The 26,718-nt window shown below is 37.9% G+C and overlaps 1 protein-coding gene across 1 annotated transcript; it reads right to left on the bottom strand.

Annotated features, from left to right (window-relative positions):
• Positions 1-11,544: 11,544 nt before the first annotated feature.
• Positions 11,545-26,325, bottom strand: LOC140152132 (uncharacterized). Its single transcript, XM_072174427.1, has 10 exons — positions 26,015-26,325; positions 23,177-23,336; positions 21,711-21,881; positions 21,062-21,153; positions 20,168-20,645; positions 19,826-20,048; positions 18,226-18,325; positions 15,568-15,766; positions 15,051-15,254; positions 11,545-11,853 (listed from the first exon to the last, which is right to left on the bottom strand). Exons 1-10 carry the CDS (start codon positions 26,323-26,325, stop codon positions 11,545-11,547), a joined length of 2,247 nt encoding a protein of 748 aa, XP_072030528.1.
• Between the last annotated feature and the right edge of the window lie 393 nt (positions 26,326-26,718).

Here is a 26,718-nt window from a genome sequence, read left to right as displayed (position 1 = left end):
AAGTAGTTTTTCTTTCTCTTTATCTCAACAGCCTGTTGTTCCGGTGGTCTGTTAATGTTTGCTCGTAGATGTAAGTTGGAACATGTCCTGTTCTGCTGTTGTTATTGCTCGCCTGCTGTTCTGGGGGTCTGTTAGCCTGTTTCAGTCTCGTGTACTATTGCTGGCGCAGTAGCTCGTGTTCACTTGTTGTACTGCTGCCTTCCTTGACAGATCTTAACAGCCTGTTGTTGATTAACACGTGTGATGGCTATTGGTTTTCGAAGATAGTGGTAGATTGAGAACCAGTAGAATGTTATAGATATAGTAGTGCTAAGAATAAATAAGTACCAGTTGAAAGTAAAAACAAGGTATCACCGTAGATTTCTTTGTGGTCCATCACAGACTCCTCCAGTGCGTAGCCGGATTCTAGCTCTGGCAAACCCACCAATAAAACCACTTGCTACGTACCTAGCCGCTCGGTCCCGTCACAAAAGCATGGAGCAAGCAAAACATACAATGCTAAGATATGCACTTTTTCAAATGAATAATGTACATCCTTGATTGAACGAGTCGGGAATAATGAGATATATTCGAAGTCTAATTTGTTTTTTAATTGCTCTTATAGTTTTAATTGGGCTTAAAAATGCGATCTTCTCAATCATGGCCTCAAATGAATTTTTTAATAATTTACTGGCAATCTCGGTTGAGAAAGGGGTTTTTGATGGGTTTTATAATGGGGAGATCCATAGCAACGAATGGATACTTGCTTTGAAACCACATTTCAGCTGATGACTGACTATTCAAAATTAATTGAAAATTGATAATGAGCAAATATAGTGGAAATTGTGTACGTAGGCAAAGTAAAGTACCTTTATAGCCTATATATTAGCTATATCTAGCTTTCATAAGTCACTGAAAATGCTGGAATTTGTTTAATCAACATCGGTTTATTGTAGAAAATAGTGCCAAAAAACATCAATCGGTCCCATAGCAAAAAGCTAATCAGTTACATTGCAATAAAATTGATAAATAACACTATAAAATGAACATAAATTTCTGGAGGGCATGGAAAAAAGAAGACCCAACTAAGCCCCAGTGGCGTAGCCAGTCGGTACATGACGGGCTTTGGCTAAAAAAATTAGGTCAACAACTTTGTGTGAACTGCATGTGCAAGTGAAAAAACAAAGTACATGTTGGCCCAATCTAATCTGTCTGTTAAAGTTGCTATACTTAACATTTTATAAACGGGCGTTGTAAAACTTGTGGATTTTGTTCCGCAACACCCCCAGTCTTGTATGCAAACAGTAGCGTAGCCAGCGGGGGGGGGCAGAGTGCCCTCCCCTGACAAAAAAAAATGAAAGAAAAAGTGCCCTCTGACAAAAAAATGAAAGAGAAAATCAGGAGGGCAAAGGAAAGGAAAAAGGGCAAGGAGCCCCAAATACAAAATAGTGTTACGCGCTACGCGCGCACATTGTAACAATAAAGCCCTTCTTTAGCCGGATAATGGGCGAAAATAGTGTAAAATACCATTTTTTTCGCGCTACGCGCGCACATCATCACAATAAGGCCCTTATCGGGAAGCTATAAGACATACAGTCTCTTTGTATTGTATGATGCAATTGAAATTTTTTTCGTCTGTGCCCCACAAATTTTATTTTGCCCCCCCCCTGAGAAAGCTGGCTACGCCCTGTATGTAAACCTGTTCAACTCGGGCATAGACTATGCCCGAATTGAACAGGGTGTTAGATGATCCAAAACGATAGTCAAAAGTGCTTCTCTTTCCCTCAGAAATACCTATCGTGATGCAATTTTTGTGAATGTCTAGAAAAAACTCAATCGGAAATCTGGAGGAGTATAATTAAAGAAAATGTGACTTTTGAGCATTGTGAAAACAACGCTCGAAAGTCACTTTTAATTATGTAACTCTTAACTTAATCTACTGCATAATTGGGCGTATCTTTGGCATCGCTTTTCTGCTCGGCCTAATTGGAGTTAGTACAGCCAAACCCCGCCAACGGCAACGAAGTGGTCAATTACGAAAAAGGTGTGTTGCAATGCCAATGGTCTCAAAGTATCCGTCTTGACAGAATGAAACACAAAATATATAGTTTGCTATATCTACGGAGTGCAGATTTTATAAAAAATGACCTCTGAACTGGCAATGTTACATAATACTGTGCAGGATGGGGTTGTTGAACTCGGACCAATAAGATAACTTCTCAGATATAGCAAACTATACCTTTTTGTATTAATTTGTGGAGACGAATAATTTGATATTAATTTAATTCAAATTTGGGCATTTTGAAAATTTGACCCAAACATTATTATTAATAATTACTTTGATATATTTTGACCTATACTATAGTCTCATTAGCTAGGCATCTTGAAGATACACGACTGTTGATTTTTTATTCCTTAGGACCAGAGGAACAACATGTGATATTTTGTAACTTGATTAAAGCATATTAAAATTGTAATCCCTTTCTGCGACTATTAACCTCATAACTCTGTTAATAATAACGTTCTGATCCTCTGGTTCTGATCCTGGCTGATGAATTTCGCGAATTTAAAGACCAGTAAATAGTCTAACGGTTGCGTGTTCGGTTATCCGCAGCAACTTTCGGTTCGCCGCCGAGAGCTTTTGTTCTCGACTGCGATTTTCCGCTCAAATAATGAGCTTTACGTGTTCTGGACTTTATTCTCATTCTCGCTTTTGCTGCGGAAGAAGACACTGCGTAAATTTTGCCGCTTCGTCTGGGCAAATGTTTATGTTTTCATTTTTTACATCATGTTGATTTGTCCAGGCTGACCGCCAACGCATTTTGTTCACGGAGATACTGCTTTTAGCAATTATGCCGCTCCCCGCTCCGCATATCGAATGCTCTGCCACTCAAGATCAAACAATCTCAAAATGTAGCATTTTTACAACAAAAACACAAGTGGCCACGAAATATTAGCTGAGCTTGAACTGATAACTCTGATAAAGGGTAAAAAGAGAGGGCAAACTAGTATAGACCTGAGGCCCTATAATATGATAAAGATTGATAATAGCAAAACTTACCAATCAGCGTTTCAGCTGGCATTGGTCGTGTATTTTGAAATTCTTCCGTCTGAAACAACAATGGCAGTTCACGTATTGAAGTTATTTCATACTCCTCAACCTTTTGTTCCCGTGCCCTAATAGTTCTAACCAAAGAGCTTTTAAATAGAAATAGAGTCGCAATAGATTATATAATCTTTTGTTCGTTTGATGCCGATTAGAAGTTGCGACAGGCTATTCATAAAAGTGGTACCATTGTTTCAAACAAAGGGCAGTGAATGGGTTCCGCCATTAAATTGGTCACTGATCCGGCATCATATTAACGCTTTACCCAACAGGCGAGTATAAATAAGTGACCATAATACAGTCATGTGTAAGGGCAGTCATGTGTAAAGTGGTACCATTGTACTCACGTATCCCAAATGTGCGCTTGTGCGGGTCTGAAGTCTATGATTGAGGCTTAAGTTGTCGATATAATCTTTTTTATCACCCACCTGACTTTAGACGCTTCATTTAAATAAATTGAATGCCTAGCTGCTGATCGACTACACATCAGAATGTATTAGCTGCCAGGTTCGCATTTCTATAGTATTCTATAATGGTAATCGCTGCGTATACATGGAAGTATAAGTATAGGCCTATAAAGGTTTTTTTTCACAAATGTCCATTTATCATTTATTTTAAGAAGGAGATGGAAGGGGTGGGGCAGATTCTCCCCTGTGAGAAGTCTTGAGGGGTGATATGAGGGAGGAAAAGGGGAGGGAGGAGGGATATGGAGAATGAGAGGGCCTACAGGAAGGGAGAAAGAGAACATAAATAAGATAATAAAAAGATAAGGACATATTTATATTGGAATGATAGGGAGAGTGAGAGATGACAAAAAGAAAAGAAAGACTGGGAGAAAAGGATAACGAGGGAGTGATAAAGTTAGTGTAGGCCTAGGAAATAATATATACAGAGAAAGAAAAGAAAGGAAAATAAATGTAATAATAATTATTATAAAACTTAACACATAACAGCACTAAGCAGCCATTCGATGACATCAATGCCGTTGTGCGTTACGTAATTAATGAGCCCAGTCAGAAGTATTTCGCACCTGCCAAGCACAAGTCACCCAATTTCGAAAACTGGACGTTGAATGTACACTCTCATGAATATTGATTGGCAACATTTTCCAATATGTCAGCGCTCTAATCGGAAACAATAGAACAATAGACCCTGCAGAGCGTTGGTTCTAACCATGTTCGTTAATTCTGCGCCCACTACACCGGATCAATTAGTTTTAAACAATGCATTTCGTCACTCCATTATTTTGTACAAGCAATCTAGATTTAGCCATTCATCCAATCAAGCAACCGTAATCAGCAAAATAATGTCAATTTCTAAAGAAGTGCCATGCCACTGCACAACGACTAAACCTACATATGATAATTCCCCCAGTTGTATATTCAACCCCCTCCAGATTATTTTTCGGTCACGGTAAAACGCTCAAACAAACCGCCAAAAGGCTCTATGTCATTATCCAACCATCAGTAGCGTAGCCAGCGGTCTGCCGGTACATCACAGGTACATCATATAGGATCGGCCACTCCGAGGGCAGTGTGTACCGACAGTCCATTAACAAAATTGGTCAAAATCTGTGATGTGCTTCTCTCTTCTCCTCTCCTGGTTTTTGTTCAGGCAGCTTTGCAAAGTGACCTCGTCAAAAGGAGAAAATTTATTATTATTTTATTATTACTATTAACGGCATCTGTATAGAATGTAGCCCAGATTAGTGAACAAAACCCTGCTTCCACTGGGCCTTGGAAGTTACGAAGTTCCGAATGTTCGCACTATGTGGTATACATTATCCATATTGCGTTATTTTCCAATTCTCCAATCATTCAGAGTTTACATAATATGTGAAAGTTTAAAGTTTTAGTCATCTTTTGCAAAAAACTAGAGCTCATTTGAAAAACAGTTTTGATGATCTCGAATATGTTTGTGATATCGAATCGGAAATTGTCTCAGAATATCAACAAGGACAGTTCTTCAGTTATTGTGTTATTGGTCAAAATAATAGAGAACTTACATTATTGACATTTTTCCAATATCTCAAGAACCGTAAAACTTAGGAATGGTTAATATTATTATTGAAATTTATGTAAACATTGAATGATTGGTGATTTGGTGTAAACACGTTTTAAAATGTAAAAACATTCGTTAGATAGGGTGAGCACGAACTCGATTTTACCATGCTATACCGTACTCTAAAACATGTTGGCTGCTGCGGTAAGAAGTTTCTCAGACAGAGTGTGATACAGAAAATAAGTTATCATTGCCATCATGTATCAAATATATATCTTATAACAGATTGAAGGTTTTTTTCTTACTCGCAATATTATAAGCTCCTGGGCTAGGTCACTGTATTATTAGGAATCCATATTAATATTTAGTGAAACTTACCAACTAAATGTTTCTTCTGTTTTACATCTATTCCAGAGCCGGAATCATATTTGCTGTACCAAACGTTACTCCTCGCTCACATCTCACCAGCATATGCTTCGCTCCCTTCGCTAAAATCGTCTTTAGCATATCCCATGCTGAACATGGTAAAATAAAACATCTTAATATTATTGGGAAACTTTATATTGCTATATGGAATACAGTCTGACGTATACAATTCATGCCAAACGACTGTGCCAAACCATTAAACTAGTGTATCAGAGAGACTAGTAAGACAGGCGTAATTAGATAAATGCATGTAGTTGTCATGGTAGTCAAGACGGCTCTAATAGTGCATCAGACATAAAAAAAAGAAATTGGATTAATGGCAACTTAATCGAGAGAAATGTACAAAAGGAGCATGTAACCAGAGGCAAATGGAATGGTTTGTCAAATTGAAGTAAATGCATTAACCATTGTACGTCATTTATGGTAGAGGTTCTTATTGTAGAAGAAATTCAAATAAGGCACTTTCAACTCAACAGCTCTTATTGTTCGAGAAATATGCGTCAAAATATGAACTCGTCGCACTTCTTTGGCCTTAACGCACAAATACCCATTTTATCTAACAAAATTAGATGTGCACGACTCGCTGCTCAAAACCCTTAAACATGAGTCTCCTTCGAAGAACACATTGAGATGAACAAAGTTTTAGCCCAAAAACCCATTTTTTGGAAAGTTAACTTCAATAGAAATAGGTAGGCGAAAGAGTTCAGCAGCTTGAGCCGCACACCCCGTCTGAAAAAATTCCCCCCAAAAAGTACCCCCAAAAGACACATCAACAAACAATTCAGTGTCCTGATATTTTTCATTGCATTGTTAATATTGAAATGTTTTTGTGTTGAATGCCCACACCCACGATTTGGAGAAGCGACATTGGACATTTCAGTCCCTCGTTTCATCCCCATTAAAGAGTCATATGACCGACTTTTCGGTGAATTGATGCACCATATGCCCACTACTTGGCAACCCTGTTAGTATGATATTATTTCGAGGCTATACCATTTTTACGAGTCACTTCTAATTAGCGGAAGTACCTATACACCTGAGGTAAGTCAATTCATATCAATTTGTACTCGCTCTTTTTTAAAAGTCATACATAGTTCATTGAATTTACAACCGTATGACAAAACAGGCGAAAATAGTAAGATAGATCTGATGTGAAGCAATACTCCAGCATCATTGCTTCTGCAAGTCTTCATCAATATGTAAACGTTCCAACTCATAGGAGTGGCCACATTCTTGATCACGTGCTATGCTGCCCTGATGAAAACTTCATCCAAGACTTTTCAGTGCATGAAAATCCTTTAACATGGCATCACTGTGTCCATTTTAAACTAAACTTAGCAAAACCGGTACCCCAGCGTGTCACACAAACTCTAAGAAATTATAAGAGCATTGATGGTGCAGCATTTTCACAGGCTTTAACCGATCACCTGAACCCTATTCCAAATGTTAATAACCCTGGTGAGCTGTACAATTGGTACAATGGAACTGTATCTGATTGCCTTGATGAATATACTCCATCTGAAACCCGAACCCGGACTATTAGAAACCGTCAACCATGGTATAATCAAACCATCCATACTGCTCGTCAAGACCGCCGGGAGTAGAAAGAAAATGGCGTAAGTCACGATCTGAGTCCGACCGTCAAGGGTATGTGACTGCCAGAAATAATGTCACTAAATGTATTGCTGAAGCTAAATAGTTCTATTACTCTGATAAACTTTCGGGAGCAAACACAAAGACTGTTTTTCAACCTGTGAACAGTCTCCTAAACAGCAAAGTTAAACCCTTGCCTGTCCACAATGACTCCAAAAGACCTGGGAAATAAATTTGCCCAGTTTTTCAAGAGTAAAATCTATAAGATTCGCAAAGAACTTGAATCTTCATGTGAAAATGTCGACCCCTCTCAGTTTGTTGACAGTTGCCCTGGGTCTTGCGAAGTTCTCTCCCAGTTTCGCCACATGACCGCAGACGAGATCCGCAGAGTAAACGCAAAGGCCTCCAATGCTTCTTCTGTGCTAGATCCTCAACCAACTTGGCTTATGAAGCAGTTTGTGGACATTAATATAACTGCCCTTACTACCATAGTAAATGTTTCATTACTGACAGGTGAATTTCCAACTCTGGCACACAAGGCAATTGTGAAGCCACTGCTAAAAAAGCCATCTTTGGATAGAGATGACTTAAAAAACTACAGGCCTGTCAGCAATTTGAATTTCACTGCTAAGTTGATTGAGAAATGTGCTTCCTCCCAATTAGTTGATCACATGGATAGCAACAACCTCTCATACCCGATGCAGTCTGCGTATCGCCCAAAGCATAGCACAGAAAGTGCTTTGATCAAAGTGAGCGACGACATCATCAATCACATCGACTCAAAGAGATCTAAGTTCAGCGTTTGATACGGTGGACCATTCAATCATTCTGAACCGCTTGCAGAATCGTTTTGCTATCACTGGTTCTGCATGTAAATGGGTGCAATCTTACCTTAAGAGTTGGACTTCTCAGGTCAGCATAAATGGTCAACTCTCTGACCCTGTTTCAATGGATTTTGGCGTACCCCAAGGATCGGTCCTGGTCCCCTTCTCTTTTCTGCATACACTGTTCCGATAGGTGACATTGTTCAGAAGCATGGAATCAACTACCACATTTATGCAGATGACTGTCAATTATATGTATCTTTTAATCCTCGGATTCCTGGTGACAAGCAAAATGCTCTTGACAAAATCTCAAGTTGTATATCAGAAATCAGAGCCTGGTTAACTGTGAACTATTTGAAACTCAATGATGCTAAAACCGAGTTTTTTATCGCTGGTTCTGCCTACAACATCAGGCATCTTCAGTTGAACATTTGGTTCATCAAAGATTGGTTCACGCCATCTACAGTCGTCAGAAACCTCGGTGTCTATTTTGATAGCACAATGTCACTCAATTCTCACATTGACAACCTTCGCCGCTGTATTTTATTCCACATCAGAAATATCTGGCGAATCCGGAGATTTATTGATTCAGACAAATGTCATCGCACAGTTCGTGCTTTGGTCATTTCACGCCTTGATTACTGCAACTCGCTTTATACTCGCCTGTCATCTAAGAATATGAGCCGTTTGCAACGCCTACAGAACAGTGCAGCGCGTGTTATATATGCTGCGCCATTAATATCAAAACTGCACTGGCTTCCTGTGGCACACAGAGTAACTTTTAAGATCTTGCTTCTTGTGTACAAGGCACTTCATGATCAATCACCTGCTTATATTGCTCAAATGTTCTCTTATTATGTTACTGCTCGCCCACTCAGATCTTCAAATGATCCTTCACGTCTTGCAATTGACAGATTCAACTCTGTTGCTGGAGAACACATGTTTCCTGTTGTTGCTGCCAAAGCATGGAATGGTCTACCACAACACATCATATCAGGGGAGCCTCATCTACAATCACTTTCAAGAAACTCTTAAAAACACACTTGTTCTGACTTTCTGGTTGTTATTGCTTATGTATTTTGCTCATGTTATTTTTGTAAACACAATATTGCTTTGGCGAATTGCGTCCTGAGAAACTTTTGTATGTATGTATGTATGAATTTACAACCGTATGACAAAACAGGCGAAAATAGTAACTTTTTGCACAAGATTTGCAATTTAAAGAGAATTGACTATTGCTCATTCTAGTGACTCTAGTATATGGACAATATAAGTGTGCTTTTTCATTTAATGATATAAAATTTGAAAAATATTATAAGGAACACTTGAGGTTTTGACTTTTAAAACCTACATTTTGGTCAAAAATGTGCTTAGATAGGTAGTTTTCAATAGAATTTCCACATTCGCCTTGCTATAACATTGAATTGTGTTATCTTTTGACCTAGTGATTAAAAGTGTTTTTAGGGGGAAGTCTTAGCTTTCGTTTGATATAAAAAAAAATTCTGATTGGATGAAGGGAACACTTGAGGTTTCGACAAAAACCAATCAAAGATGCCCATTTATTAGCTAGAAGCTTCACAGCTCCTACATTGCTATGCACTTAACCGTGTAGTGTAATCAAAGACTGTGGTGGAGACATTCGCTGCTTGTTGTTCTCTGCTTGGAAGCTCTTGGGACAAAAATGTGTGCTCAGGTGTATCGAGGTGGAAACTGTGCACATGATGGTTTATAAGAGAATCGTTTTTGTATAGAAACCTTTCCATATGGAAGCTGTAAAAGTTTTTGCGAATTTAGACCGTAAAATGTAGACACTTCTTTTGTCTAGAGCACCGACCCTCTCACCTCACGTTTTCATGTCAGAAATTTACATAAATTAGCAATAGTTGCAATAATCTACAATAAACGTGTTTATTGCATTAACTGGGCTAACACTTTAAAATAACAATGAGATCCAAAAACGAAAAACGAAACCAAAACTGAAGCGATAAAAAGGTGATCTTGTTGTGGATGGTACTCGTTTCACTCGAACCCACTATCTCTCTGTACTGAGCGAGCTAACTATTATACTTGCGCCTCTACAACCTGCTGGGTTTCATTCGAGTTATACATCACTAGTAGCTGACTAGAGCTACTAGTGTTCAGTAGCTTAGTGCGATGCATCTCCGCCCTTATGGTCTGCTCATACTACGCCACAATTGCTTCGCGGTGCGGTGCGTTGCCGATATATCGATTACTTTTTGCCGCAACTCAACGCAACTCATCGCATTTCCAAGTTAAAATGTAATTAACTTTATTACGATACCACAATGCAGTATTTTACTGTACGATGCAGTGCGGCAACGCATCGCACCGCAAAGCAATTGCGGCGTAGTATGAACGGACCTTTACTCAAATGTTCGGGCACTTGAAATAAATAACACAAATTATGATCTGACACTTCCTCGATTGAGTTTTATTTATATATGAATATTAAAGAAATTGACAAAATCTGAGATTTTTGATAGAATCACGAGAATCACGGAATACGAGAATTAATTTATACAATCAAAATATTGGTCGATCTTGGCTGAAATGTCTCTTTGCTAATGTGAATATAAATGGACGTCCATAATGTTATGCGTCTTACTTAAAAAGCCATTATACATGCATGAATCTAGGAGATGCACATAACGTATTGATCAGCCGTGTGAGATGGACCGCATGAGCGATCTACGGACTGATACACGCATTGGTGATATAGGCGCTGGGATTAACTAACGTAACGACTTCTTTGTTTTACCTCATTTGTTCGGTTTAAAATTAAAAGGGAATAAACCTGACAGTGAAACTAACATTGTAGAAAACAAATAATATTTTTTGTGTGGAAATGTCACAATATTATTGATAACATAAAGAATTTCATCTGATCAAGACCAGCCAACGTTTATTTATGGACGTTCATCAACCATCGGTTGACTTCATTAGCAGTGTTGAAGTGCCGTCTGATATGATGCAACTCTAGAAGTTGGAGCAGTATCAACCCCTGTGTCAAAGGTCTTATGCAACACAGGATCGTACAGATGTGAAAATTGGTAAGCCCCCTCATCTCTGTTTAGGAGCGTGCTTGCCGCTATTCCTCCGGATCCAGAATTCCTCTTTGATCCATCTTGTATTGCTGTTTGTTTCCTTTTCTATGATGTTGGCCTTTGACACAGGGGTTGATGCTGCTCCAACTTCGGAATTTTTGACTGGTCTTGATCAGATGAAATTCTTTTAATATGTTATGGATAATCTACAGACCTGATGAATTTATTCAAGGTCACAATTATTGCTTTAATCATTGATTAATTTTGCAGGTGCAGTGTTAGAGGGTGTTGCCTACAGTGTGCCTTGTCAATTAAAAAATGTCTTGTTCTTGCTGAAGAAAATAATCTGATATCATAATATGTCTCGGTTTAGTGAAAGAAGTTCTGTTTGTACCGCTCCACATAGACTAAATCTTCTGTAATATCGTACCTGGAAAATTGGCATCATCTATTATATAAATATGTAAAGTGGAATTATGCAAAGATGTAAATAGATCTCGGACTTCTTTCAAAAACCAAAACATTAACTTGTACACATTACAGAGTACTGCTAATTCCCCCATCCGGGATATTTACAGCTCTTTAGCTGCGTCACTTGTCCTTGTATAACAAAACTGGAATTCAAAACTGGAGAACTTAGTTTCACTTTTTGATTCGGCTGTTGTCCTCCGACAAACACATTGATCTTCCCTGGTTCTATGACCTCCTGATCAGTGTAGACTGCCATTACACGAGGAACCAACTGAAATTGCACAGTGGCTTGTTGTCCAGGATTCAGATGGGTGCGATTGAAGTCAACAAGTTGGGATTTAGGAACAGGAACGCTAGCATTGGTCCAGTTGATGTATACTTGAATAACCTAAATGTATGAAAATTAAAAACATTGAAAGAAATCATTTCATTGAAGTGAAGAACCAAACAATAAATAATTATATGGATTAACAGATTGGTTGTTTCCATTCCTGACTACAGTATCGGCATAGTCATAAAATGTCATAAATTCGAAGCTGATCATGTTGATTCACCCTTCTAAAAAAACCTTGAGATGAAAAAAATGACATGACAAACCAGATTGAGTCTGATAACGCTATGAAAAATACAGCTGTAACTATATTATTGTCTGTCCAAATAACTTAGACACCGGGTTTTTAGGATATATTTCGAACAGTTTTTACTTTGGCAAAAAGTCATGAAAGAAAAGTTGCTAAACACGGTCAGACCTAACAGAAATTATTAGTAAAGCGATGAAAAAATATTCTTCCTTGTCTACTTTTATTCAATTTTGACCGATTTACAGCAAGATATCTGGGTCCAGCCGAATATTCCTAATGACTTGAAACTTTTGATGGCATAATCTATTTACAGTAAGGGGTGTTTGAACATTGTAATCATGCATATTGATTAGTGATGCCACCCTTTTTTCTTTGATCCTTTTACTAATTCACAATAATGGCGGTCTACTGAAATGCATTCAACAAAAGCATGTTTGCAATCTACCGCGAGAGGTCGTCTCACACGCATAACAAATACACTACGATCAAATAGGTTGATGACAATACAGTCTGCCGCCTGGACAACCAATTCTTTAGAAATGCTTAGTCGCGCTAAAAGTCGATCGATACATGTAAAAATCAGCACAATTCAGAGATACACCTTTTTGCTATGAAATTAATTTTCTCGGTCAAATATAAAGCAATATTTTTTTTTCTTCAGTAATGTCAGTTAAAAACTTTTTTTTTTTTTTAAATCCTGGTGTTAAAACTGAGCATCAAATTGTGTCTTTTAGTGTGATATTTTTGATTTTTATAGGCCTTGAATTCGCCTGCGAGCTTTTTACGGAATTCATGTTTTAGCGTCTCAAACTAACATAGTTTGCTAAAGAAAGATATTTCCCACCTCTGTAAAGCACATCGTGTGGGTCTATATGTTATAGTTTTGTCAGAATTTCCGTTTTTGTTTTACCCTTTTTCCATTCAGTCTCCGAAAATGTCAAACTAAGTAAAAGTAGGCAATGGTGAGTACTTATCTCGAGAGCAACCAGCCGAAATAGTCGATATTTCCTTTGTTGTTATCCAGGTCAATTTTTCATTGAAAGCAAATTGCCCGACCAGCGATTAAATCCCCAATTGGGTGTTCTGGTTAAACATGATCAGTAGGAGCGCTATAGGTCTGGGAATTTCTTTGCTATATTGAAGTTCTGGCAACACTATAGCCATGCCGGTATTCCTATTAAACCCAGGGATATCGATCCACAATGCTAGTACTAGCCTTTAGATTTCACGTGTTGATTTAGAAATTTTTTAGCCGACAGTGAAAGATGGTGAAATCAAAACGGAAATTCTGACAAAACTATGATATATAGCTCACGGTGATGTGCTTTAGAAAGTTGGGGAAAATCCTTCATTAGCGAACTATATTACTTTGAAAAGCTAAAAGGTTGATCCAAGAAAAAGCTCGCGGGCCGAGCTGAAGCCTATAAAAATCGAATATCTTACACTAAATGACTGAATTTCAGGCCTAAGTTTAACACCAGGATTTTTAAAAAAATCAGTATCAAGCATTATAGTTTTTCCAGCCATTTACTGAAAAAATGAAAATTATTGCTTTTCATTTGGCTGAGAAAAAAATTTTACACTGAAAAGGTGTAACTCAAAATTTTGCTCATTTCAACACCAATTTCGATCGTTTGTATTGCCTCATTAAATTACTAAGTGAACCTTGCAGAACAAAAAGAATCGGTTGTGCAGGTAGCTGACTGAATATTGATTGAATGGACAGCACTGTGCCATGATTTCGGTGAAGGACACCGGTTCAAATCCCTTGTTTGGAGCCAATCAATAATTTCATGCACAACCTCTATAACTCAAAAGATGTCAGTTGGTGCATTATAACATATGATAGGGCAAGTTACTATGCGTCTGGAGTAGAGTGTATTGTGAATTATACTCCTCACCAATAACATCAGAACATTCATAGGGCATACAATTTGTATTTTATTGGAATTGGGCCAAGCCAAAAGCATGCACAGAACAAGATTTAAATACCGCGCCGAATTGTTGGAATTGGTTGAGGGACAGCTGGGATCACTGAGTTAATACACTAAGAATAAATATGCCAATTAGAAACACTGTCTGCATTTTATGAACTGAATTATATTTTTCATTTTTATAAAATGTTTTTGGTGAGGAGTATAATTAATTTACTATTCATCCATTCACTATCCAAAATCACAATACCTACAAATCTGTATAATGAGACCTTCCAAAATAGTGGTACCCAACTTCTACCGGATTATTTTTAAAGTGTTGAGAAAAACCTTCCAATTTCAATAGAAGTTCTGGTAAACTCTCACTCAATGCTTTGGAAACACAAAAATCCCGTTAGGTCTCAGCGAATGTTAACACTTTTCTTTCATGACTTTCTTTGAAAGTAGATATTTTTTCAAATAAGTAACAAACACTGGGTGTCTAAGTTAATTGGACAGACAATAATTTGCTCTACCTTGTTGCATGAGGTGTGAGGTACGTGGGGTGTGGTCGGGTGTGAGTGGTCTGTGTAGGGGTGTGGGGGTGTGGGTTGCTTCCTTATTCAAATATCGGAGTACATTAGTACGCATGTGGTAAAACACGCCCTGTGATATTAAAGTCAGAATTTTATACAATAGGTACAATAACAGGCTAATAACTGATGGTAGTTTTGTTGGAAAGCTTATATCGTCTGAAGAAAATTAAATTAAATTAAAACATTTTTAATTTCTAGATTACGAAAACGAACCATACCTCGGGCGCTTAATTTTTAACGTCGGTCATGAGAAAATATGAGCTTTATACGAAAATGTCAGTTTTGATGAGGAAAATGGGGGATGAGACTGTTGATCTGGGAACATCCATTTAATATTATAACAATGGTTTTATAGTTGATGGTGACAACGTCAAATGAGTAAAAGGTGGATGATATATGACATACCAAACAGTAAGTCGCTTTTCGCGGTGCAATTTTTCTTCCACATAAAACACAACGTATTTATTTTATTTTCAAAACTGCATTTCCACTTACCTCATCGCCAGCCAGTTTGCCTATATTTTGCAGTGTTACCGATACAGTGACATTGTCACATGGTTTGAAAGATGATGGTGACACGGCTAAATTGGTGTAGTTGAATTCGGTGTATGACATGCCATAACCAAATGGGAATAGTGGCTCATCTTCAAGATATCTGTAAGTCCGTCCTTTCATGGTGTAATTAGTTATTGGTAGTACCTGCGAAAATACCAATTTTAGAAATAATCTGATTTATATAATACTCTCAAACCTGCGAAAATACCAATTTTAGAAATAATGTGATTTATATAATACTCTCGAACAATGACAAACACTGGAGACGTATCACAGAAGTGGCCTTGAGGTTATATCAATATAGTGTAAGAAAGGTATGTGCTATTGAGAAGAGTGCAACTGGCATGACTTGGGACAAGAACAACAACAATAATTTATATTTAAGGACACGCTTTCCTGCCTTCTGTTGACGAAATGTTTGTGTCCCGGTTTATCTTTATTACATACCAGCTCCTACCTGACTCAAACTTGCTGGCCAAGTGGCGGGTAATCTTCCAGCAGGATTAGCTCCATTAGTATTGGTGAACACCCGATACAGTGCATCTCCTGTAGCCTGCGCGGGAAAGAAACATTCCATGATGACTTGGACTCCTGCGTTGGAGACTGCCCAGGTAACATTGAGAGGTCCAGCGTTGAAGAGTAGCAAAATCACAGGTGTTTTGGTTTCTGTTGATTAGAGTGTTAAGATACACAGTTTGTGTATATGTCTTTCATACGTTCGTATTTTGATATCAATTGTTCTTAGAAATAGTATGTCTTTATTATGAAACAACAAACCTAAAGACCGAAGTTGTCTGTGATACGTTGAAGTTAACAATAGGCAGGCGCAAATGTTTGTTTCTCGCGCGCATCTATGCGGCGTCTTTAAGCGAGTGCGTGTGTACGTCCAATGAAATGCGCATTGACGTCACTGCCACATCAGGTTGAAAAATGGTAGTTAATTTTCTTTAATTATTAATTATTTATTTACGTTAAAAAGTAAACTCATTCAAACAACAGTTTCAAGTTAAACCTAGTGCAAATCCATTGGAGGAAGCGTAAGCCCCAATGTGTATTTTTTTGTTATTGTGTTAAGAAGAAGTCCTTGACAATTTCCTGCATTGTATGATACAGGCTGAGTCAAAAAGAAGTAAACTCATGTTTGAGGGGCTGTAACTCGAGATCTGCAAAGAATCTGCTAAAAATAAAAAATACCACTGAATAGAGCAAATTCTGAACGTCTAAATAAAAAAAAGAATTGTTGCAATTGCTCACAGCAAACTAAAGTTATACTCATTTGAATACAACCACCCATTTTTGTAGCTGCACACGGCTGATTGATTTTCATCCATTTCAATTTCGACGAATCAGCAAAGTGCTAACAGGATTTATTGTTGAAAAGACAACTTTTGTTTTTAATTAATATTCAACAAAGTCCATGATAGTACTATAGTTTATAGGGATACCAATTCAAGTCTTTACGAACGATCCGGCAGAAGCTTGATTGGGGAATGTTGGGTAAAGGATTGAGCTGAACTGTGGTCTTGTTGTAACGCATGTCTAACTCTAGCAATGTTAACTTGTGATCTAGCAGTTCGTGGTCTGCCTGAAGCTTCCGGCTGTCTGTTCCTTAGTGTCCCATGCACATTGAACTTGTTCACATTCTTATATACTGCTCCCTTATCATGCTTATATGAACCCCGGTTAGCTGTAGGAAATTGGAGACGAAAAAGACGCTGTACTTCAGTGGGACTCAAAGTTTAATGATACTTCGTCAACAGAAACGTCCGCTCCCGTGCGGTAAATTGTGGCGCCATGTTGTCATTTGGCCCGTTTTATTATAATGTAGTGCAATGAGGTACAATTCATATTGAAAAGAGCCCTTTAACATGTAGGAATTATTGATCAAACCACACATGCCGCAGAACTTTATTTGCATTTGAATATCGCGCCTTACCAATCAATATAATAGGTAGGCCCCTTGGGAAGTGAAACCGTGTGCAGCTACAAAAATGGGTGGTTGTATTCAAATGAGTATAACTTAAGTTTGCTGTGAGCAATTGCAACAATTCTTTTTTATTTAGACGTGTAGAATTTGCTCTTTCCAGTGGTATTTTCATTTTTAGCAGATTTTCTTACAGATCTCGAGTTACAGCCAATCAAACATGAGTTTACTTCTTTTTGACTCAGCCTGTAGAATAGACTATGCCATAGTCGATTTTTGATAAATAAAAATACGTTATTAATCATGATGAACGCATTCAGTTGAACTCGAATTTATACTGATATTTATTACATCAAAATACTAGTATAAAATGGTTATGAAAAAGTTTATATAATTATATTTGTGACGGTAAAAGTAAAGTATACGTAGGCTTATATTATTGAATGCAACATATCATAATGGCATAACTGTAATGGCACTCCAATACTGAACAATTCTAATTTTAGAATCTGCCAGTTTATTACGATTTATAATCGACTATGGACTTTCACTTTTAAGCAGAACTTTACCCCGGACTCTCACACTGTCAATCATACTTGTTTATCAATAAAATCTAACCACAAGACTAAGCATGGTGGTACAATACGCGCTAGATGCATACGTTCATCCACCAGCACAAAAGCGCCGCATTCCCTAGATAGTTGTGTACCATGTATAGTTATAATGGTACCAGTACGCGTCGGGAGGATTTAAACAATAACGAGATCTGGGCGACCAATCACAAGCCAGATTCATTTTTAAAGATGCATTACATCATCACCAATTTTATTTAGGCCAGAAATTGGCCTAACTCTCAAGGCAAAGTCAGTAGTCCACTTGGGAAGCTAACATACAGAGGGAGTACGGTGACTGAAAAGATGATCAGTTGTGAAAATCTATCAATTGTGCACAAATTATTTAAATCGGAGTTTTAAGCTTAAATGCAATATCCAAAGTATGCACATTCATGACAATGGGCAAGTGGACTACGGAGTAGTCTACCTGTAGAAGGACCTCCTTATACCTCATGCATAACATAAACCTTTAAATTCTGGTCGTTTCGAGAGGAGATAATAGTGTATTTGGAATCAGCATGCTTTTTAGCAAACATCCAACTGATGAGTTCCAATCATGTCGACAGCCTATATGGTCTTACCCTGCATTTTTGTAACAACATCTGTGAGAAGCGTCGTCTGTTGTCCAGGTAAATCGATATCAGAGCGATCGCGTCCCTCAGCTTCTACACTTGTGCCTGATAAAAGTGAACAAAATAGCATTACATGATGTGCAAGTTTGTGGATGAATGCAATGGGTCGGTGGGGGTAAAATTAAATAAAAAGATGCATGTTTCTGATTTATTTCTTACATGAGCATTTCGCGCTTTTGATGTACGAGTATATGAGTTGAGTCAGTTGACTGAGTTGAAAATGCATTAGCTATGAACATGAAATATAATCAAATAGTTCTTCTCCGAAAAAATAAAAATGAAACAAATTCTATGCGTCGCCAGCGGTTGCTCTTGCCAGTCCAATGTTTGAACGTCGTCGTTCTAGCCACCATTGGATTTTCACGCGAGTATGATTTTAAATCAGTAACTGAATCACTCAGAATGCTACTGACCTCCCTCTGTCGTAATGCATAATCGTGCTGGAAGTCGATCGATACAATCATGTTAAAATCAAGACAATTCCGAGACACATCTTTTTACTTTAAAATACATTTTCTCGGTCAAAACCGAAACAAAATATAATTGTATTATTTTTCAGTAATGTCAGATAAAACCTTAACGCTTTCACGTACCTTTCAAAAATCGTGGTGTTAAAATTAGGTATGATATTTTGTCTTTTAGTGGAATATTTTCGATTTTGACAGGCCTGAACTTGGCCCATGAACATTTTTTGAGGTCAACATTTTAGCTTTCCAAACTAATATAATTCGCTAATGAAAGAATTTCCCCAACTCCATACGGCACATCATACGGGTCTACATGTATATATTATAGTTTTGTTTCCGTTTTGATTTCAGCATTTTTTACTTCCGACTGCAATACAATAGAAACAGATTAAAGCATGTCTCGGGCTACCTTGTCTTCTTGGGTATTTAGCTGTGACGTGTGCCAGCTAATTACATCATCATGATACTTTCCCAGCAGTCACGTGAACAGAAACAGGTGGTGTGCGGACCGGGGCGGGGTCCAGGTGTGAGAGTCTCAAGGACACGGATATAGGTACATGCGTATTTCGGTTATGATTGTGATCAGGGAAGTACCAAATTAATAATGTTGCATAATGGAAGTCGGTCATCCATCTGTCAATTTTGATAAAACTTCAAACTTCATGAATACATTCCCTCGCATTTAAAGGAGTATTTCGAGATCCTAGCATCCTCTATTTATGTCATTTTTCATTAGATATCCACGAAAAAACCCTATTCCCAAAATTTCAGATGATTCCGATTTTGCGTTCGCGAGTTATGCATGATTATGTGTATTACACTGCTCCATAGACAATGCGTTGTAATTTCGTTCTGGTGCACCAGAACGAAATTCAAATTTCACGATATCTTTGCTTAACGAATTAATCTGCAAGAAATATTTTGTACATAAACATTATGTAGCCAGAGGTTTCCAGTGATATAAAAATCTCAACTTTTTTGAGAAAAGTGGGGGATGAGGCTGTGGATCACGAAATGCCCTTTTAACTGTCTTAAAATAAGTAATCAATTTAGAAAAGCCTAAATGTTTATACCTTACCCGTTCCCAAGCACATCACCACTATATCAGCCTGGTTTATAGCATCACTAACTGCTGTTGCATTGTAATTTTTACACTTTGGGTTGTCGCATCCAGAGGCATAAGTATTGGATGACGCCAGCGTCATTAATCCTTGCCGAGGTGTCTTAGTAAATTGTGGGTCAGGAGTTGCCGAATAATCACCAAATAACTCTCCATAAGAATCAGCAAATGGTCCAACAAACTATAAATTGTGAAAGCGTAGTACATAAAATGAGCACATTGGCTAGAGAGTTTGACATTATTCCGTCTCTATTATGCCATGAACATTAAAAAAACTTATTTGAAATCTTATTTACTTACAGCAATTTTCTTTAAACTTTCCGTCATTGGAAGGAGGTTTCCGTCATTTTTCAAAAGTACAAAGGTTTTTGCTGCTATCTCTATTGAAAGAGCCCGATGAGCTTCGCTCTGTACATTTGACAAGTTCAATTTCATATATGGGTTCATGCTGGGTGGATCGAATTCACCCAGACGCATTCTGGTGTAGAACAGAGGTTTGGCAAGATTAACAATCTCTTCCTTCGTTAAATCTCCACTTTCAACAGATTTTAACGTTGTGGTCATGGAGTTGTTCCAGCTGAAACTAGTCAATTCTAGATTACACCCCGCTTTGACGGCTAAAATACCGGTTTCTTTGAATGTTTTGGTGTACGCATGCGTTAAGGTGACGAATTCAAGAGCCGTTTCATCAGAGACAACATATCCTTTGAATCCAAATTCTGTGCGGAGAATATCGGTGAGAAGCTTCTTATTGACACAGGCTGGTATACCATTCACGCTATAAGAATGAAGAAAACAAAAAAGGTTGGGTCCCCATTGGAGTGTTTAGTCGCCGTATTGGAGTCCCCGGCCCTGCAGCCTTAATGTTTTTTATTGATATTGCCCCATTATCAACAAAAAACATCAAGGCCGGTTATAGTTCACCAGATTCAGTTGAGGGACCTCTGATTATTATTATAAGACGTGAATGATATTGGTTTATCAGCGTTGTCACAATGCATTAATAATATTATAATCTTTAAGTAATTCTTAATTGAAGTAACGACACATTAAAGGGGTATTTTGTGATTTTAGCATCCTCTTTTTAGGATAGATGTCATTGTCTTTTAAATTAAAATAATATATATATAAAATTGGACGATGATATTTATCTAACGTCCAAATCTGCAAGAACGTTTATGCTCACATGTATACCTGTTATAGCTGCACATTATATTGAAAGTACCAGCCTTAACGCATTCACGGAATTGAGGAAGAAATGTCATCTGCCAGTCTCTATCAGATACCTTTGTTGAACAATAGCAAACAGTTTTATGTCAAAATTTAATATCTATATAAGCGTTTAATATTGTATTAACTTGATAATTGAGTACTTGAATACACCCCCTTCAATGGAAATTGATTTGGGGAAAAACAAATATGTACCATACATGCTGGATTTCACATGCTCAATAGACGCATGTAGAGGAAGTATTTGGGTTCAACTTTTATACGTAATGATAGGCAACAATTTCCCATGCTTAACTAAATTTGTCCAAAGTATGGACTTGGGTGGGTTTTGTATTCATGTATTCAATTAATATTTTTCTTTTAAACAATAAAGATTAATATCTTGTATTCACAAGTTTATATTAAATCCTGTGTGCCGGACTAGTGCATTGCGTTTCAGATTAGCGGACTAGCGGTGTGTCGGACTGATGAAATTCATTTAGATTCGGACCAGCGGGAGTGTCGGACTAGCGCAGTGCCGAACCAACACCTGGAACACTAGAAATTCATATCTTATCTCAGGACCTGATGAATACTTTAAAGTCAATAATTTTTGGTAATTTTAGATGATTACCTTTGCATCAAAACTCATTCTACTCTCTGGGATATTCTCAGGTCCTGCGTAGACATCAAAGTGTTTGCATCCAGCATTTGCCCTGATGTACCGTGGATGATTTCCTTGTAAGCCACGAACATAACTTTTGGCAAGTTCACCGCTCAAGTATGGATCTTCACCATAGGTTTCCTGAAAGTGTCGAAAGCATGTTTTGTTTAACTACACTTATATAGCGCTATTAAAACCTCAAAAGAGATGGAATGTAGCACATTGCAAAATATAAAAAGGCACAAAATAAAAATAAATAAGAAAATATGAAAAATATGAGTATAACGGTTAATCTTTGGTGAACAAAATGAGTCCTCAGCTGACATTTGAAACTGGTAAGAGTATTACTTGACTTTATGGATGTAGTGACTTGTAGTTGAGACCTAATCTTCAGAATTGGAGAAGCAACACGTTTCAGACTAGTAACGAATGTTGAATATTTCAGATTGTGTAAAGAATGTTAAGAGTTTCGGATTTAAAAAAAATTAAAGTTAAAGGGCCACTTTGGCCTAGCCCATTGAATGTATTCGGTACAACCACTTGTAGGCTAGTCAAATTAAAACATTACCCACCACTAATTGCAACAGAATCCATTTCGCATGCGTCCATTTCCCAAGAGCTCACACAAACACACATCTTAAAAGTCCCCAAAAATCCAAGTAGTGGAACAGTGCCTAATTTGCATAAATCCAAAATGCCCGCTTATACAGGGGGGAAATTTTAAATTTGGTCAAATCTTGCTAATGACCATACCAATGTATTGCTCTCGTCATAAGGATTCAGAAAAGTATAGTTTGACTTATTTCCGATATACATGTCTTGAGTTATAAGGGAAAATGTCAAATGTCAAAATTTGGACTCCACAGAGGGACAAAAAAAAAATTAATGAAAAATATCTCAGGTGGTTTGTTACCTTGGTAACATGGCAAAGAAGATCAAATCCCAGTGAGCCGTGTTGACATTGACCTATTTTGTGGTGTTACATATGTAACAAAACATCCAAAACAATGCAACTTGTATCATTTCGATTTATTTTTGCAAAATGAACAGTTTGAGACCCGTTGGATTAAAATTGGACCAAAATTTGACCTTTGAACTTTTTGCCTATAATAACTCAAAAACTATATGTCGGATACTTTTTCTGAATCTTTATGATGATAGCAGTAAAAAAAGCAGCGGCCATTTTGGATTTATGCAAATTAGGCACTTTTCCACTACTTTAATTTTGGGGGACTTTCGTTGTGTTATTAAATATGCTTTTTTGAAATGAATGGTGATTAAATGGATTATTCTGTTGCAATTAGTGGTGGGTTAACTCCTTATTTTCTTAATTTGACTAGTCTATTGAGTGGATCTATTCATCTGTGGATAATATTTATGTGGATTTTAAAAGTGAATACAAACTCAATCTTTCCGATAGTGTTACACTTGCTTACCTGATTTCTTCCCCAAAGAGGATGTCTCATAATGTTGATTACAGGACTAAAGCAGCTTAAGCCAGTGTGTCCAACATAATTCTTATCAGCCATGTATGACGTGTGTTTAGCTCGAACTTCAATTCCTGTTGCTTCTGCCATTCTGAAGATAAGTTCTCGACTAAAGTCGAATAGAAATTCATCATGGTTATTTACAAATCGACTGCTTAGTGGCAAAAGTGGGTAAGTGCAATAGCTATCATGTGTAGCTGCCATGTATCGATGAGTACAATTACTTTGTGTAAATTGCCAAATGTACACAGGGCAGCTATTGCACTTACCCACTGCTGGAACTGAACAGTCGAAATTAGTAACTGTCGACACCACCTAACGTTTGCAATATCTATTTATATCAACATTAGAGAGTTTGCGAAATGCGGTTCAAAAACACAAACGTCAACGTCCAGAGGATTAGAGGATTATCTATTCAAAACCACTCTGCCATGAAAGCCTCTAGAAGTCGAAGTGAACGCGAAAATCTTTAGTGAGCAGTAAATTATGAGCAAAAATACGTCAATTTAAGAACACATTTCCTCATGTAGTACAAAATTACAAGTTATGAATTATCTAGTTAAAAGAAATCTCTTTTGTTTGGTTATCAAATACGCGCCACATACATGACATATTGTTGAAAATAAGTGATTGAATTAAGTTAAAATGGTTTTTGTTTCAAGCTTGGCATAATAGTTTTGTGTGAGATCATGACGTAAGAAAAATCACTTTGCGAAAGCATGTTCTGTGAAAACCTCAACGGCAAGGGGATTAAGTTCACGTTAAAATTGCTTATTTTTACTGGAGTTAGCAATGTAGGATACTTCTAAGAAGATTATAGCAGGTGCATATATCTTAAAATAGATGCCATGTTGCATCTCGTAAGAAAGGGGTAGATAGTAGGAGGGGGCATTGAGAGTAGACAGGGAGGTGCAGTGGCGGCAGACAAGGGTTTCATTACGCTTTGTGTTGTAAATGGAAATATGAAATTGACAAATCTAACTTTAATAATTAAGCCTTTATAAGCTGCATATCCTATCAACGACTGCTATACCTTGTTTAGGACTTTCAAAAGATGCAGTACCTGAATGTGCAACCATGACTGTTTCAAAATAGCCCGCCAAAGTCTTAGATAACTCCGAGGTCGTGCATTGAATTGGTTTGAACGAGGAATACTACGGGAACCAGCGCCTTTTGTTAGAAGTTACACATGAGTAAAGTGGATAACCTCTATTAAATCATATATGCCTATTATTATAAGAATATTATTTAACTGAAATATATAGCGAGTTTAAAAATGATATAATAAGGAGATTGGCGCTGGCTCCAGACATAATGCCTTGTAGAGAGGGTCATCGCCTGGCAAGTCCATTCATGTTGCATCAAAGAGGCTATTTGGCAGAGAGTAGAATCACCATCACTCAATAAAAGGGTGATTTCTTGACTGTTTAATCACCGTGAAAGGTGACGGCTCCCTATCATCCAAAGTATATAGGAAACCCACACACACAGACCATTATCTACAATTTGGGTCTCACCATCCTCTCATACACAAGCTCGGAGTCATAAGAACTCTCCAATATAGAGCGGACACTATCATAAGTGAAACTGAACAAGTCCCGGAGGAGAAAGACCACATTGAAAAGTCACTTAAAAATTGTGGCTACCCGAACTGGGCATTCTTGAAAGCCAACAAGAAGAAAAGACAGGATAACCAACAAACCAACGGGGGTGGTAGACCTACTAAAGCGCGGGCTACGCTACCGTTCATCTCGGGAACCTCGGAACGCGTCAAGAAACACCTGAAAGCGTACGGGATTGCAGCCTCGTTTAAACCTGGAAACACCCTCCGTGGAAAACTTGTTCATGTCAAGGACAAACAACCCAAAGAGAAATCCTCTAATCTTGTGTATGGACTTGTGTGTGCTGGCAAAGACTGCACTGAATCCTATGTGCGTGAAACCAAACAAGCCCTAAAATCCAGAGTAAACCAACATAGGCGGCCGAGCACCAACGAAGCCCAAAACTTCGCTGTTTATTTACATCTCAAAGAAAGTGGTCATTCCATAAACATCGAGGATGCAACCATTTTAGACAGGGAGGAACAGTGGCATCGCCGAGGCATCAAAGAGGCTATTTGGGAGAGAGTAGAATCACCATCACTCAATAAAAGGGGAGGCCTACGATACAACCTATCTCACGCATGGGACAGAGCCATCAAGCGGATCCCTAGCCGTCTGTCACATGACCAGTCCAGCGGGCCAGTTGTCTGATGAAGTGTGATGGTATCACACGCAACGTAGCTTTGCTAAAAATAGTAAGTCCAGTATTTTGATTTAATTCCAAACTCCATTCATGTTTATTCAAACGATGTCCCTAAGGTAGAGTCTGTTGTCTTGAAGTATGACCAATAACCCACTTGACTAAACAAAAGGGAGAAATTGTTTAGCAGTCGCTTACACATGCCCTTCTTTTGACGCCCATTGAAACTTTTGTCACAAGTTTAAGCGACAAGACACTTTTGGTGCAGTAACCAATCAGACGTTCGTGTTGAAATAAAACTGAGCAAAAATCCACTCAATATATGTGAAGTTGCCGTTGAAGTTGAAGGCAATTTTCAAACTTCATTTCGCAAATTCTCTAATGAATATGTCTCTGCTTTCCTTACACGCATGCAAATATATCCACATTCATAAAAGCAGTAAACGCTCAACCACATTGGGCCCAGAACAATTGCTCGTCGTTCTGAGGTTGAATGGAAATTTAGTTTAGCAAAATATATGTGAATATTAATGTTATCCTATATACCTGAAAGTTGCACTCAAGCCGATGGCCTGTGGGAACGAAGTAGCATTTCCTGCTCCTACATCTCCTCGAAGACATTCTGTACTCCATTGATACGGAAGAATGCCAAGTCTTTCAATCGCTGGTGCTGGACCATTTTGGCTTCCGCCTCCTCTTGCTATTTGTAACACGAGCTCTTCAAGAGTAAGCCTCCCGACTACATCGTCTACACGTTCATCCCATTGTAATGACGTATTCTGAAAAGGATATATGCACACAACCCCCTTTAGAACCGACACTAATATCACTGTTATGAGAAGATTATTTTGAGCCATTCTGGTATAGAGTACATTATATATAAAATTGACAGCTTTAAAAGGTGTCTAGAAAAAATTGTGATTAACTTCTGAACTTGGTCCCCAAGCTACTGATAACGATATTAATTGTTTGTTTTCTGATTTATATAGATTATAATGTAACTATTAGCCAGATAATTCAGATCGATCTAAATGCAAGATATACAGAGTGTCGAAGAAAAGGTTAAATGCAGACCAACCATTCTGTTGACAAACCAATTTGTAGCTATTGATAAATACTGGGCGGTTACCCGTATTTGGCGGTTCTCGGCTGGGCGCGATTATCTGGCTGATGGTGACTGTACCCATAAAGTTCCATGCCCATCCAACCTTCTTCGGGCCTTGAATCGGCCATCTTGTAAGTAGGGGAGG

Source organism: Amphiura filiformis, chromosome 5 (assembly GCF_039555335.1).
Source record: "Amphiura filiformis chromosome 5, Afil_fr2py, whole genome shotgun sequence".
NCBI lineage: Eukaryota > Metazoa > Echinodermata > Ophiuroidea > Amphilepidida > Amphiuridae > Amphiura > Amphiura filiformis.
The sequence above is the reverse complement of the archived record's forward strand: the minus strand, read 5'-3'. Positions and strand labels throughout refer to the sequence as shown.